The 15448-nt window shown below is 41.7% G+C and overlaps 1 protein-coding gene and 1 pseudogene across 1 annotated transcript; one reads left to right on the top strand and one right to left on the bottom strand.

Moving 5' to 3' along the window:
* Positions 1-1409: 1409 nt before the first annotated feature.
* On the top strand, positions 1410-3487 carry LOC127530490 (E3 ubiquitin-protein ligase TRIM21-like; annotated as a pseudogene).
* Positions 3488-12269: 8782 nt separating this feature from the next.
* Positions 12270-15396, bottom strand: LOC127530492 (E3 SUMO-protein ligase ZBED1-like). Its single transcript, XM_051937323.1, has 7 exons — positions 15105-15396; positions 14784-14976; positions 14147-14694; positions 13327-13558; positions 13113-13229; positions 12939-13037; positions 12270-12825 (listed from the first exon to the last, which is right to left on the bottom strand). Exons 3-7 carry the CDS (start codon positions 14233-14235, stop codon positions 12457-12459), a joined length of 906 nt encoding a protein of 301 aa, XP_051793283.1. The 5' UTR covers positions 14236-14694; positions 14784-14976; positions 15105-15396; the 3' UTR covers positions 12270-12456.
* Positions 15397-15448: the final 52 nt, after the last annotated feature.

The raw sequence follows: 15448 nt of genomic DNA, 5'->3' as shown, positions 1-15448 counted from the left end.
CTTCCGGTCAGTGACAGAACAGTTCCCATACCAGACAGTGATACAGTTGGTGAGGATGCTCTCGATGGTGCATTGGTAGAAGTTCACCAGGATGTCTGAAGAGAGATGATTTTTCTTCAGAGTCCTCAAGAAGAACAGGCGCTGGTGAGCCTTCTTGACCAGGCTGGAGCAGTTTGTCGTCCAGGAGAGGTCCTGTGAGATGTGGATTCCCAGGAATTTGACGCTGGTCACGCGTTCCACTGTCACACCATTGATGTGAATGGGTGAAAGCCTTCCTTCAGAAGTCCACAATGAGCTCTTTGGTTTTTGAAGTGTTGAGTAGCAGGTTGTGATCCTCGCACCACGCAGCCAGCCAATCCACCTCCTCCCTATAGGCCCAACTCATCGTTGTTCTTGATGAGGCCAATCACCGTGGTGTCGTCCGTTAACTTGATGATGGCATTGGAGCCATGTTCAGGTCTGCAGTCATGGTTGAAGAGGGAGTAGGGGAATGAACTCAACATGCAGCCTTGAGGTACACCGGTATTTAAAGTGAGGGTGGAGGAGCAGTGGTGATCTAACCAAACATGTTGTGGCCTGTTGGTCAAAAGTCCAGTAACCAGTTGCAGACGGGAGCTGTGATGCCCAGATCTGTGAGTTTGGTGACCAACTTAGAGGGGGAGACAGTGTTGAATGCTGAACTAAAGTCTAAGAACAGCATTCTGGCATTTGTGTCCTTATTGTCCAGGTGTGAGAGGACAGAGTGCAGCGCTGTGGAGACTGCCTCTTCTGTAGTCCTGTTCCTGCAAGGAACAGGAGGATAGGAGGATAGGAGGAGGATAAATAAATATGTGTGCAGCAGACCAACGATGGATTTGTAAATGAAATGATACCAGTGGAGAAGTCTGGGCATGGACAGTGATGACCAGTTAACCAAGGAGTACAAAGTGCAGTGAGAAGTTTACAGTCCGTTATAAATCTAAGAACTCTATGATAAAAATCATCCAACAGTCTGAGAGAGTGGGTCGAGGCATTCATGTAAAGAATATCTCTGTAATCAAGTAAATGCAAGAAGGTGGAAGGAACACGCTGTTTCCTGGTATTAAAAGAAAAACATGATTTGTTCCAGAAAAAGAAACTCAACAATAATTAAAATTTGTTGAAAAGATTTTCAATGTGGGTTTCAAAACAAAAGCTTTCATTAATTTTGATACACACACAGCTTACGATTGGTGAGATAATTTGAGAACCAGCCAACAGCTTGGTCTGATAGGCCGATGTAGCTTAACTTATATCAAGTCTAAATTTCAGACTAATGATCATTTGAACAATTTCAGTGAATTAAGTCATAGAATTAAATAGTGATTGTATTTGTTAGTGCAGTTCAGTAATATCTAATGTGTTTTTTCCTCTTCTGTTCAGAGTACAGACATGTCTGCTGCCCACAAAGTGCTGACTGAGGATCACTTCCTGTGCTCCATCTGTCTGGATGTGTTCACTGATCCAGTCACCACACCATGTGGACACAACTTCTGCAAAAACTGCATCACTGATCACTGGAACATTAGTGACATCTGCCAGTGTCCCATCTGTAAAAAGGAGTTTAAGACCAGACCTGAACTGGACATCAACACTTTTATCTCTGAGATGGTCGCTGTGTTCAGACGTGAAGCTCAACAGGAAACCAGTAGCTCAGAGCAACAAGCTGCTGAAGCAGGAGAAGTTCTCTGTGACATCTGCACTGGAACCAAGCTGAAGGCCCTGAAGTCCTGCCTGGTGTGTCTGCTCTCCTACTGTGAGACTCACCTGGAGCTCCATCTGACCAAGTCAGTCCTGAAGAGACATCAGCTGGTGGATCCTGTGGAGGACCTGGAAGACAGGATGTGTCCGAAACACGACAAACCTCTGGAGCTGTTCTGTCGGACCGACCACACATGTATCTGCCTGCTCTGCTCTGTTTTAGACCACAAGACTCACCAGGTTGTTCCTCTGAAGGAAGAATATGAAGAACAGAAGGCAGAGCTGCTGAAGACAGATGCTGAAGTTCAGCAGATGATCCAGAAGAGACGCCTGAAGATCTCTGAGATCAGAGAGTCTCTGAGGATCAGCAATGATGCTGCAGACGGACAGAAAGCAGAAGGTGTTCAGGTCTTCACGGCTCTGAAGGAGATAGTTGAGAGACGCCTGAAGCAGCTGATAAAGGAGGTGGAAGACCAACAGAAAGCAGCAGAGGAACAGGCTGAAGACTCCATCCAACATCTGGAGCAACAAATCTCTGAGCTGATGAAGAGGAGCTCTGAGATGAAGCAGCTCTCAGACTCTGAAGACCACCTCCACCTCCTCCAAAGCTTCAGGGCCCTGAAAGCTGCTGCACCCACCGAGGACTTGATGGAGGTCACTGTTCATTCTCCATCATATGAGGGGACTGTGGTGAGAGCTGTAGCTCAGATAGAGGAGACGCTGACAGAAGTCATGAAGAAGATCTTGGATCCTGAGTTGAAGAGGATCAAGAAGTTTGCAGTGGATGTGACTCTGGATCCTGATACAGCAAATGCTAACCTCATCCTGTCTGATGATGAGTCATGGTGGTATGAAGAAGAATCTTCCCAACAATCCAGAGATTTACTCGGTGGTTTAATGTTTTAGGAAAACAGAGTTTTTCGTCAGGCAGATTTTACTTTGAGGTTCAGGTGAAAGAGAAGGCTGGATGGTCTGTAGGTGTGGCCAGAGAGTCAGTCAACAGGAAGGGAGAAGGCTATATGAGTCCTCAGTGTGGTTGCTGGAGGATGTGTTTGTGGAAGCAAGAATACAGAGCTTCTGCTGATCCTTATGTCCGTCTCTCTGTTCTGGCACCGTATAAGAAGGTGGGAGTGTTTGTGGATTATGAGGAGGGTCTGGTCTCCTTCTATGATGCTGACAATGCAGATCACATCTACTCCTTTACAGGCTGCTCTTTCACTGAACCACTCTACCCGTTCTTAAATCCCCACATGAATAATGAGGGTAAAAACTCTGCTCCTCTGATCATCACTCCGGTCAGTCACACTGAGTAGAAGAATAAAGTGATTCTCTGCTGAAGGAGCAGCTTTCTCTGGAATCATCAGCTTGGAGGTTGAATACCAGCTTTCACTTGTACATGTGTTGAACTTTATCACTCCATGCAAACAAGTCGTGGCAGCTTTCAGCAATCACACTCTTAATTTCTCCAGGAATGACCCATTCTAGTTGTAACTGTAATAAATCTACATGTTTGATCAGCTGTAGATTCTGATTCGTGTTTTTCTGCTGAGACACACCAGCTTCATCATACTGGTTCATCTGGTTCACAAGAGCAGTTTGTGTCTCCAAGAGAGTCAAATGATCTGAAAAATCACAGTTTTAAGGAACAGTAATAAGATATTTATGTATTTAGGAATCAACTTTGAATCAGAATTATCCATCAAACAATCTGTGGTGGAGTCTAACAAAATATTTTACTGAATGTTTTCCATTTTTTGTGTTTTAAATATGAAATAATTGACCTGACTGTATGTTAAAAAAAACTGTAACAAAAATAAAACTTGTTTTGTGCAAAGAAATGAAGGACTGTGATTGAAACCAACGGCACACAAGATTAAAAAGAATAAATTACATGAACACACACAGAACATCAATAATATCAAGAGTATCAGGTGTAGTTTGCTCTCGCTGCCTCAAAAAGAACGTTAACACTGGCCAACAACATTTTTGCTGACTTACATCTGAGACTTGTTTCTGACTAATTTGAAGGTGCTGAATCCAAAAATCCCAATGATTTTTTCCTAGGACATCAGGTTTTTTGCTCTATGGCATAACTGCATATTTATCAAGTACGTATTAAAATATGATCACTTGGTCATAATGTTCCACACCCAGTGCATGCAACAATCCTGGTACATCATGACAATAAACAAAATCACTCTCAGCTCTGAAATATTGCACAAAATCTCTTTCCCTGCTGCGATAACATGTTACTTTGGTACCATCTTGGAGCAAATTCTTTTCATTCAATCTTGAAGCTAATCGTTCTGATGTTTCTTTTGAAAGACCTAAATCTCATGTTAAACCATTCACCTCAGCCTGATTAAAACACTCTGGCTCTTTTGTGCTTGGACCGCATTCTTCAAAATCGGCATCACTACCATGTTCGCTATCAGCCGACATAACATCTTGATCTTCATCAAGTGAAGGAAACTCTGTAAAATGTGGCACAGGTACATCATCAGAATGGGGCACAGGGCGAATTGCTGAATTCAGATTTGGGTAGCTTATTTTATGCTTATTTTTCTTGTTATAACCAGAAGTGTTGATGAGGCAAAAGTAGCAATCGTCTATATGATTCTTCGGCTCTCGCCACACCATAGGAATGCCAAATGCTAGTTTCTCCCTCTTTCCCTTGGTCCATTGTCTCAAATTTTCAATGCAAGGCTTGCACACTTTATGTGGTGCCCAAGACTTGTCCTGGTCTCCAAGTTTGACCTTAAAGTAAGCCAAGTAGGCTCGCTTCACAAAGTCACCAATATTTGCCCTTTGAGATGGTACAGTAAAATTTCCACAGATATAACAAAATGCATCTGGAGTATTCACACACTTTTTACGAGCAGTAGCCATGCTTGACTTTCAATCTGAAACACAACAGGAAATTTAATTAATTCGGGTTTAAGTTGGCATTTTCCCAATTAACTCATTGGCTGCCAGCCGTTTTCACAGCAAAGAACCCCCTACTGCCAGAGTTTTTAAGAATTTTGACAGATTTTTCAAGACCTACAGAATATCAAGTTTTAAGACTACATAAACATTGAAACTATCGAAAGAAAGTGTAGATTCTCTTCTTTCATCAGGAAAAAAAAGTTTGTTTCTAGCATTTTCGGTTCTAAAGTTATCGGCAGCAGAACATAGGGTAGTTTCAGCAAAAACACCTGTTTTTGACCAAAAAACAGATAACGAGCTTTTTCTGCAGAGAGGCACATCAGTCACTTTGATGCCAATATTTTTTGGTTTAGTGACATCCCACACAACTGAACAGTTGTTTACTCAAATTTAACAACAAAAACAACTCGGAAAAAGCATTTTGAGGTCAACTTTTTAACATTTTGTTAGCTAAATCATTTCTTTATAAACAAACAACACAAGTCAACATTTTGGTTCAGAACAATACATCTTACAAAATTTTAACAAAATATTTTTAGGTGTGTGTGTGTCTGTGTGTGTCTGTGTGTGTCTGTGTGCTCGCTCTAAACTCATCTGACTCGGCTTCGTCAGATGAGCTCAAGAGAGCGGTGTTGGCGAAACCGAAACCAAAAACTAGCGCGGCTTTGATCGCCAGCGGCTGTTGGCAGCGGCACTTTTTGCTGTCACCCCACCATGGCCACTGTCTTTGTCATTCTTTTGGCCCACCGCAACACTCTCACGTTCCAAAACTCCAGGATTTTCACCGACAAGCTCCGCCAGACTGTCCTGCAGCCCCCCCAGTCAAAAAACATGATTGACGTCTATAGACGTCATTGGCAGCGAACGTTCGGATTTCAGTTGACATCTATAGACGTCAATGGCAGCGAATGAGTTAAATATGATGGGTGTGGCAGCCACCGATACTACAAGTCCAAATGCCACAGAAAAAAACGTGACATGATAGGTAAAAACTGATGTCATTTCTGAAATCAGGACCCCAAAATTAGGTAAAAACAGGTGTTAGTTTTCAGTCAGCAGAAAAAAAGTTCAAATTTGTTGGGCAGTGTAATAATACAGGAATGAAAATCAAACAGCAGATGGAGCTAAAGAGCTAAAAAAAAATGAACAACTTGAACACCAGCCTCTCTGCTGTGACTCCACAGATCAGCTTATTCAGACTTTAATGTGTCTGCTGCATCAATGTTGTACAGATCTGTTGAACACTAATTACCAGTTGGCCCAATTTCAGCAGGACCTCACCATCAGTTTGGAGCTGATGGTGTTTTTAATGCAGATGAGTTTTATGTTGGTGATAAATGAGTTGAATCTCTGTGGTGCTGGATAGTCAGGGATCATCAGAGGGTCTGAGACTAGTCGACCCCAAAAAGCAACATCTCATAAGAATGAAATGAAGGGTGTGCATGACGTAGGTTTTGAGGGTTTGAGCAGAAAAAAGCTGCTCAATTAAAGACTTTGATTTCTGATCCTGAGGAATCTGTTTAAGGTTTCTATTTGACCAGTCTTTGTAACAAACAGAGGATTAGAAGGGAAGTACTGTGAGATTCTCTGGTTTTTACGTAGTGTATGAAAGACTTACAAGGGCGGCATGGCTCAGTGGGTAGAGTGCCCATCTTGTAACTGGAAGGTTGCTAGTTCGATCCTCGGCCCGTCGTGCTCATGTTGTGGTGTCCCTGAGCAAGACACTGAACCCCTAATTGCTCCTGGTGGGTTGTGGTTAGCGCCTTGCATGGCAGCTTCCACCATCAATGGGTGATGTGATGTACCATGTAAAGTGCTTTGGATACAAGTGCTATATAAATACAACCATTTACAAGTGCTCAGGGATAAATCTAGTTTTCAGTACATAATGAGCAGTGGATCACTCATTTAATTGATCTCGCTTTGTTTGAGTGAATAAACCAGATGGTCTTCTCAGATGGTAGAAGGTCACATCCAGGATGCAGTAGGAAAAGTCGACCAATCAAAAGAATTCTGTGCATCACAAGAACCAAGGAAGGCCTTATGATGCCAGAATGAGGGCGGGAGATTTCTGACATCAGGGTCTTTATTTTTTTGGCCAGCAGCAGCTCCAACACCTCTGTATCTTCTATTGCAAACTGAAGACTGTGGCACTTAAAGACACTGAAGGACCTGAGATGAGTTTCTCATAGAAAATCTCTCATATGAGAAAATGCCAATGCTTTCACAGAGGAAGCGATATGTGATGCGCTCACTGCATTCTTCAGCGTACAGCTCCTGAGGAAGTTTTCAAAGCTTCCAGTGCAGAGATGTCAGCATCCCCACAAGCTAGAAGCTGTCAGTTTGTTACAAACACTTCAACAGTGAAGATGTATTTGTCCCATGCTAAGTAGCAAACATTAGCACTAGCCTTGCTAGTATGAAAGCTTTCCTCCCCGAGTCTCAATACAAATGTAAAGTCATGTCATATTCTTGGAGGAATTCAGACACATGAAGCACTAGATTTTCCAGTAGTTTATGCTCCTTGTCATCCAAGATACCTCGACTCTATTGGCCGTGTTGTCATACGTCATAGCACACAAGGGTCAAAGTTGAACAAGTCTGAACATTGAGTGTGGTCAGCCTGTGGTCTCTCTGACCAGCTCGCTGTGATTGTACTTTTATCACAGCGGCATGCCATTGTTGAGCAGCACAAACATCCTGTGTGGTGTCAGTTTTTCCTGTTTGAAAAGGTTACCCTACTGAGGGAAGGAGTAGCTCAGCTGGACTGGTATATTTACCTGTCAGGATTTGTAGACAAAGCTGGGCAGGGACTGGGTTGTTTTATTAAAGGATTACTGAAGCTATAGAAAACCGCATATGGGGGATAAACTGGAAAGCCAGTGCTGGTATGAAAGAAAGAGAAGTTGCTGGGAAAATAGTAAAGATGAAGTGGTATGTATAGACGTATGACAGGAAGAGGAATGACTGAGGTGTAGTCCTGCTCCTGAGTCTCAGCTAAAGATGTGATCTCCACTAAAATATGAGGCTGTTTGAATAAAATATCTGAGGAAGTAATGAAAGCTGAAATTTATTCTGCTTTGTCTTATCTTTTCAATGATTCCGAAATGTTGATCAAGTCGTTCTAATAGTGTCTGATTATGGGTGAGTTGAAATATGAAAAAACTGAAGCTGCATGTCACAGAAACACAAAACTAAACACAACAATTACTTTACAATATGAAATAGTTGGTAACAAAGATGGAAAGAAAGTTATTTTCCATAAACTTTCACGACAGACTGAGCAGGTTTAACATTGATAGTCTGATCCAAATAAAACAGAGTTCTAGAGTTTCAAAATGGTTCTTAAAATATAACTAAGAACAAAAAGAAAGAAAAAAAAACATAATATTGGCATGTTTTTCGTTTCCGGACCCCACAATTGTGTCAAATAGTTTTATTGTTAGAACAGAGTTATTTGGGTTATTCCACCTCAAATCATCAGAGACCTTCTACTCAACCATCTCTGATTTCTCTGGAACTTTTTAATTATAAACTATGGGTCTTTATAATGGGCTGCACAGTGATGTAGTGGTTAGGACTTTTGCCTTGCAGTGAGAAGATCGCCAGTTCGTGTCCCGGTCTTCCTGGGATCTTTCTGCATGGAGTTTGCATGTTCTCCCTGTACATGTGTGGGTTTTCTCCGGGTACTCCGGCTTCCTCCCACAGTCCAAAAACATGCTGAGATTAATTAATTATTCAAATTTGCCTGTAGGTGTGAATGACAGTGTGATTGATTGTCTGTATATGTAGCCCTGTGACAGACTGGTGACCTGTCCAGTGTCGACTGGGATGGGCTGCAGCCCCTCTGTGACCCCAATGAGGATTGGGCAGTGTGCAGATAATGGATAGATGGATATTTGAATTGATAAACCCTTGTTTTATGGCTCCTATCCAAGTTGTTTTCTCCTGACTACATCCTTGCTTGTGTTGTATCTACTCTCAGATGTACGTTGCTCTGGATAAAAGCATCTGCTAAATGAAGTTGTAGAATTGTAGAACATCTGTGACATTTTAGTTTGATATACCAAGTACTTCATTAGCTCTTTATAGTTGTTACAAATAAAAACCTGGAGGTCTGATTCTACCTGGATATAGAACTGACTGATAACGTTAGTACATTATATAGAAACAAAAATGGGTAAAGATTGGGCACCATTGCACTCTGTCAATAACATGGGTATCTCTAATTAAAACGGCAACCAAAATGAGAGTATTCAATGCGTCAGTGGAATCTATCTTGATTCATGGATCTGACTCCTGGTCACTAATGGAGATACTCTCAAAAAGAACTGATCAAACTTCTACCAGAATGCTATGGGTGGTACAAAACATCTCCTGGAAATAACACCTCAGAAACAAGCCACTATATGACTCACATCCACGCTTGTCAACCATCACTAGACAACGTAGGCCAGCCCTGGATGGACATGTGGTGAGACACAATGAAGCAGCTGGTCGTTGTCATGGAAACCTGATACTATCAGAAGAGCTGGAAGGCCTAACACAGCATTAAGGAAGGTTCTAGAAGAAGACATGGGTCTGGAAGGCAAAGAACTGTTGATTGCAATGTTGGACAGAGGGAGCTGGAGGAAGAACTTTATTCATGTCACCGATTCCGTCGGATGCAAGTGACTAACATAAATGGCCACAAACTAATAAACTTTGGGTTAATCTGGTTGCATTCGTGGTCAGTTTTGGGCTTTAAATGATACAACAACGGGTTAGAAGTGGGACAATAAACTCCCACCATTCAGAACTTCTGAGTGTCACAACTATCATTAAACTCTACATCTCTGATAAAAGTAATTTTAACCTTGTAGGTGGTGCAACCAAACACTGAAAGAGTTTATGTTTATATGACCGTAAACAGCCACTAAACCTGATTCAAACTAAACAAACATAAACAGGAAATAAGCTAACTGTGGACTCTTGAAGATCACTTGGTAAACTTTGCCGTAAACAGAAAGTCCAAACTGTTGCAAGAAACATCAACTGTTGCATGTTGGAGCTCAGGGGACCACACTGCCCCCTGCTGGACCAACACTCAGACAACAACAGCTATTAATGAGTGAAACAGTCATTAATGAGGTCCACTGTGACAAACACTCATCGACACTTTAAACAGTTTCTGATGGTAATTAGTCCTGAGGGAGTTTATCAGAGGAAAACAGCGATTACAGCAGCTGATGATGAAAACCTGCAGAGACTCGCTGCTCTGATCAACACAAGACGAAGCTCTGGCTGTTGATCACAAACTTTATGACAAACTTGGTCGACAGCAAGAAAACTACAGATTTTCATGTTTCTAAATAATGCAGATGAACCTCTGACTTTGTTTTAACAGTGTTTCTACTTAACACCCACAACAGAAAAATAAAAACTGACTGACATGAAACTTCAGCTAGCACCAAAATGCTGTGATAAAACACACGTTGGTTCTTCTGTCCAACACATTCTGGTCCAAAGTTGAGTTCACCAGTTTGATCTCAGTCCCTTTAGAAACCCACAAACTTTCAGACGTTTGTTTCTGTGTGCTGGTTTTCTGTCTCTTAATGGACATTTTCTGCCTATTTCTGGTAATTTTGTGTCTCTTTTTTGTTGTGTAGTTTTTGTGGTTGTTCTCTGTCTCTTGGTGATTGTTTTATGCATCCGTCACATTATTTGTCTTTTTGAGATCATCTTGTGTCTATTTGAGGTAATTTTTTTGTCTCTTAGTACCCATTTTGTATCTTTACTGTTGTTTTCTGTCTTTTTGTGGTTGCTTTTTGTCTCTTTGTGGTAGTTTTATGTGTATTCGTGGTTATTTTGTGTCTCTGTTGTTGTTTTCCATCTCTCTGTGGTTGTTCAGTGTCTGTTTGCGGTAGTGTTGTGTCTCTTTGTAGTTGTTTTATGCATTTTTGTAGTCTTTTCTGTCTGTTCGTAGTTCTTTTATGTCTCTCTGTGGTTGTTTTGTGTCTCTATTGTTGTTTTCTGTCTCTTTGTGGTTGTTTTCTGTCTCTTTACTGGCACTGTGTGCCATTCGATATTGATTTTGAATAGTTTTGTGTGCCTTTCTGTTTTTTTTTTTATCAGTTTCACGTGGTGTCAGTTAGTTTGGAGTCGACACCCAGTAATCGTGCGGTAAATGTTCGGTTAAACAAGACCGACCTCAATCTTATCAGGTTGGACGACGTCAAAGTTCTGAAAACATGTTGGTATTCACAGATAGTTTGTTCAAAAACAATAGATCCATCCTATATAAGACTATTGATGTAGAATCTTGATATTCTTTCATCAGGAGAAGAATTCTGCATCAACTCCAGGATTAGTCTTCTGTGTCTTGAAAGCTCAGAGAGAAGGCCGGTCTGAAAGCTGGAGACTCTCCAGATAGGGCGTCTCCCTGTCTGATGATCCCTGAACGCCTCGCTGCAACTTTAATTCTATTAACCTGCTGGTCAGTGATTCACCTGAGAGCTCAGAGGCCTCATTACAGCCCCACAGTAACACAACACAACAGTACAACAACCACAACACACCTTATCCATTTAAAATAAACACATGGAAGTACAGAAAGAGCAGCAACTGAAAAAGAACTGTCAGACAACAAACATCCGACTCAGTGTCAGTCAGTAGCTGGATGGTTGAACCTTTAGAGAACCATTAAAGTCACCAGAGGAGGGGCTGCAGCTACCATCAGGAGAAAAAACAATAGTTTGCCACAGGAAGAGACACAAAACAACCACAGAAACAAAACATGACCCCAAAAAGACACAAAACTGCTCCAAAATACCACAAAGACACACAAAACCAATACAAAGAGACACAAAAAGACCACTAAGACACACAAAATAACCAAAGAGAGACAGAAAATAACTGTAAAGTGACAGAAAATAACTGTAAAATAGCACAAAACTACCACAAAGAAACCCAGAACAGCCATAAAACCATGAACATGCACACAAAGCAACCAGAAATACACACAAAACAACCACACAATGTGACCAGAAAGAGGCACAAAATGCCACAAATATGCACAAAACCAGAGATACAAAAGTCTGCCTACAGAGATGAAGTCCAAAGACTGACCGTGCGGTGTTCAGAGAAGAATCAGAACGCCACAAAAAGAACTAATCACAGACTCAAACACTCAAGCAGACCCTGATCCATAAACAGTCAACGGGGACAGTGTGGAAAGCCTTCCTGCCTTTAGGTTCCTGGACACGTTGATGAAGATCTCTCCTGGACTATCAAACCCACCATAGCAGTAAAGAAGGTTCAGCAGTAACTAGGGTTGGGCATCGTTTGAATTTGAACGATTCCGATTCCGATTCCTTGTTTCGATTCTGGTTCCTGACGATTCTCGATTCCGATTCTTTTCAGAGGCAGGGTCAAAAAAGTTTAGATGTTTCAAATAGGCTAGCTAACCAGAGGTCTTTCTGGATGAAGTAGTCTGAACTTCTCCATGAATTTTAATTCTATGAACCTTCTACTTTTTATGAATTCAATTATGAATTTTTCACAGGGCTGTTTTTAACTAGTACATAAATATCAAATCTTTGAACTTGAATATAAATATTATAAATTTTCTTTTCACAGGGGTACACTTTTCACAAGAAAGCTTTATTTAGTAGAGCAGGGCTTTATTTACACTTATCCTGAGTTTCTGATGCTACAGGTACTTAAACAGATCACTGCGCTCCCACTGATGGGCTAACCCGGTGCAGAATATCAACAATTAGAAACAACTTGCACAACCCAGTCCACACTAGCAGCAGGTAAAGTATAAAATCAGAAACAGTTCTTGTTGAGGAAAATGATCATGTCTGCCTTCTCAGGCAGTATGCGTGAGCGTTCTGGACAGATAGTGTCTCCTGCAGTAGAGAACACACGTTCACTGGGTGTAGAAGAAGCTTGAACACATAAATGTGAGAAAGCGAGATCTGACAGCAAAGGATAAGTCTTTCGTTGGTTCCACCACCATGCAGCAGGGTCCTCAGACATAATGGTTGGTGGAATTTCCTTGTATATCTGCAGCTCTTTCTCCACACGTTTCTTGATGGACATGGTGCTCTGCTGTGAAACTATGTTCTGTGCCTCTTCCTCAGCAAACAGTTCCTCCAGTGGAGTCTTCCTGGACAATTTGCAGGGAGGTGGTTGCTAAAAAAACGAAAGGTTCATCATTATTGTCACTAAAAAAGAAAAACATCCATTAAAGGCATGATCATAATTAAGATATAGAACCTATAAAATATCAGCAATCATACACTTACACTCTCCTTCTCTTTCTCATTCTCCTCCTCTGCCTCTTTCTCAGGCCTTTTCTCTGATTGCATTGTGTCCCCATCAGCTCCAAAGTCTTCCTCTGTTGACTACAAAGAACATAAATACTTAGATCTTCCATTTTAATAGCTGAAAAGGAAAGTTGTGCATGAGTGACATTTCACCTGTTCAATCAGCCTCCTCTGGATCTGGTCCCAGGCGGTGTCGTCGTCATTCAACTTATGTTTAAAGCGCAGATCCAACGCAGTGGCCACTTGAAGAAAGTGCCTGATCTCATCATTCTGCAAAACCATCTTTAAATGTTTTCACAAGCCACAGGAATAAAGATAATTCTATTCTTCATAAACTTCTTTACAGCTGCCTGCCTCAGTCACTTACCTGGTAGCGCTTAGATAGGTTTGCCCAAACCTGTTTTTTAAGGTTGGATACAAACACTGTGTCTCCTTCTTTGACAGTGAGATGTGCCTGGAGCTTGTGGAGAATGGGTAGTATCTGTCCACATGTGGGGCTCTTTTCTGAAGACACGCAGAGTGTTGACGTGTAGAGAACTTTCATGAGACTGATGAAGTCTTCAGCTCTCTGAAAATCCTCCTCAGTCAGACGAGCAAGCCTGTATGAAAAAGAATTAAGAACACATAGATCGATGGTAAAGATATTTTCTTTTTTTTTCTTAACCAAAACACCTAACATATGCTATGCACTCCCTACATTAGCCCATAGTCTATCATAGTGACAGCTCTTTGTAGTAAGTCAAGACAATCAACTCACTGATGCAGTGTATGCACTCTTGTACTGTTCTTTGAATTCATATTTAGTGTGTACTGATATTTTTTGTCTAAGCTCATCTATCTCTACCTGTCCCTTTCCATATTTTTTCTCAGCCGCTGATCCAAGCTGGCTGCTTGAATTGCAGGGTACTGCTCTGTGAATCTCTCCAGCATTAGGTACAGAGAGTTCCAGCGTGTTCTCACATCAAGGATGAGTGAGTGTCGGGGCAGCTCTGATAAAAACAAAAACATTAATTTTAAGTTATTTGGCAGATGCCTTTCATCCTAGGAGACAAACAATACTTGTATTTAAAATTGGACTTAAACACCACAGAATTACTCAGTTCATAAAAAATGACATCAGAAATATAAAGTCATTATGTTAATATCAGTGTTCAACGGTTAAATAAAGTGAACGTCATGTGTCTTACGTAGAAGTTCTTGCTTCTCTTGGAGAACCACCTTCGCCATCAAGCACCTCTTCATCCACACGACAACGGTTCGGACCTTGGCAACCCATTGACTCACTGAATTTAGGGAGTACAGACTTTGTGCTGCTAGATTAAGTGTGTGGGCAAAACAGCATAGTTTTACAAATTGCAGGTGATTAATAGCAACATCCATATTGGCAGCATTATCTACAGTGATTGCTACAATTTTATCAGAAATGCCAAACTCTGACAGAACATCACTAATTTCCTCTGCCACAACACAACCAGTCTGTGCTTTGTACACAGCTTTTGTTTTTAGTACTTTTTGCTGCATCTTGCCCTCCACTATCTAGTGTGCTGTGATGGTGACGTAATGGTCCTGTGTGATGCTGCTCCAGCCATCACATGTGAGTGCAATAGAGCAGACGTCACTGAGCTCTGCAATCACGTTGGACTTCTCGACCTTATACCAAGATGGAATTAATTTATTTGACAAGTAGTCCCGAGAAGGTGGTGTGTATTTGGGGTTTAGGGTTTTCACCATGTCCCTGCAAACAGAAACAAACATAATGCCGCTGTTACTGTAACTTTAACTCAGTATAACTTAGCTTAGCTCCATTGTTACTGCATAACTAACCTAAATGTTGGTGATTCCACATCTGAAAAGGGATGCAGTTTCTTCACAATATAAGCTGTAACCTTTCTGTGGCACTCTTCTACTTGCTGCACCGACATCTTTCCCTTGGTCGCTATGGTGAACGGAGTGGGCGTAGCGCATCGGGGGGTCACGTCAACTGTCTGGCTAACGTTAGCATTCTCAGCTCGCTTGTCTGGGAAAAAATACATGTGCTAACGTTAGCTGGGTTATTTGCATTAAGATGACCCACCGTTTTAGGTCGAGTATAACTTGTTACCTGCCTCAGTGTTGACGTAATACGTATTTTATTGTTTTACTTACCGGATATGGACTGGAGTGTGGTGCTAGGTTGAGGATCGGGGCCAGAGGAAGAGGCCGCAGAGGAGGGCCGGCGCAGCGCGTCAAAGACGGGGCACTCTGTTATTTGTACACCATGAACCCGGAGGTGTTTGATCATGTTTGTCGTGCACCCTCCTGTGCACGATATAATAGTTTTGCAGGTGTTACACTGAACCGACTTAAAGTTGTTTTTGGTGAAGTGAAGCCACACTTTAGACCGCCGCCGTACACTGTCCATGGTTGCGCGGTAACGCAAACACTTCCGGCGGATTCTTCTTCGTTGGTGTTCGGCGGATTCTACTTCGGGTCGGCGGACTAGGAATCGA

Source organism: Acanthochromis polyacanthus, chromosome 17 (genome assembly GCF_021347895.1).
Source record: "Acanthochromis polyacanthus isolate Apoly-LR-REF ecotype Palm Island chromosome 17, KAUST_Apoly_ChrSc, whole genome shotgun sequence".
Classification (NCBI taxonomy): Eukaryota; Metazoa; Chordata; class Actinopteri; family Pomacentridae; genus Acanthochromis; species Acanthochromis polyacanthus.
The sequence above is the reverse complement of the archived record's forward strand: the minus strand, read 5'-3'. Positions and strand labels throughout refer to the sequence as shown.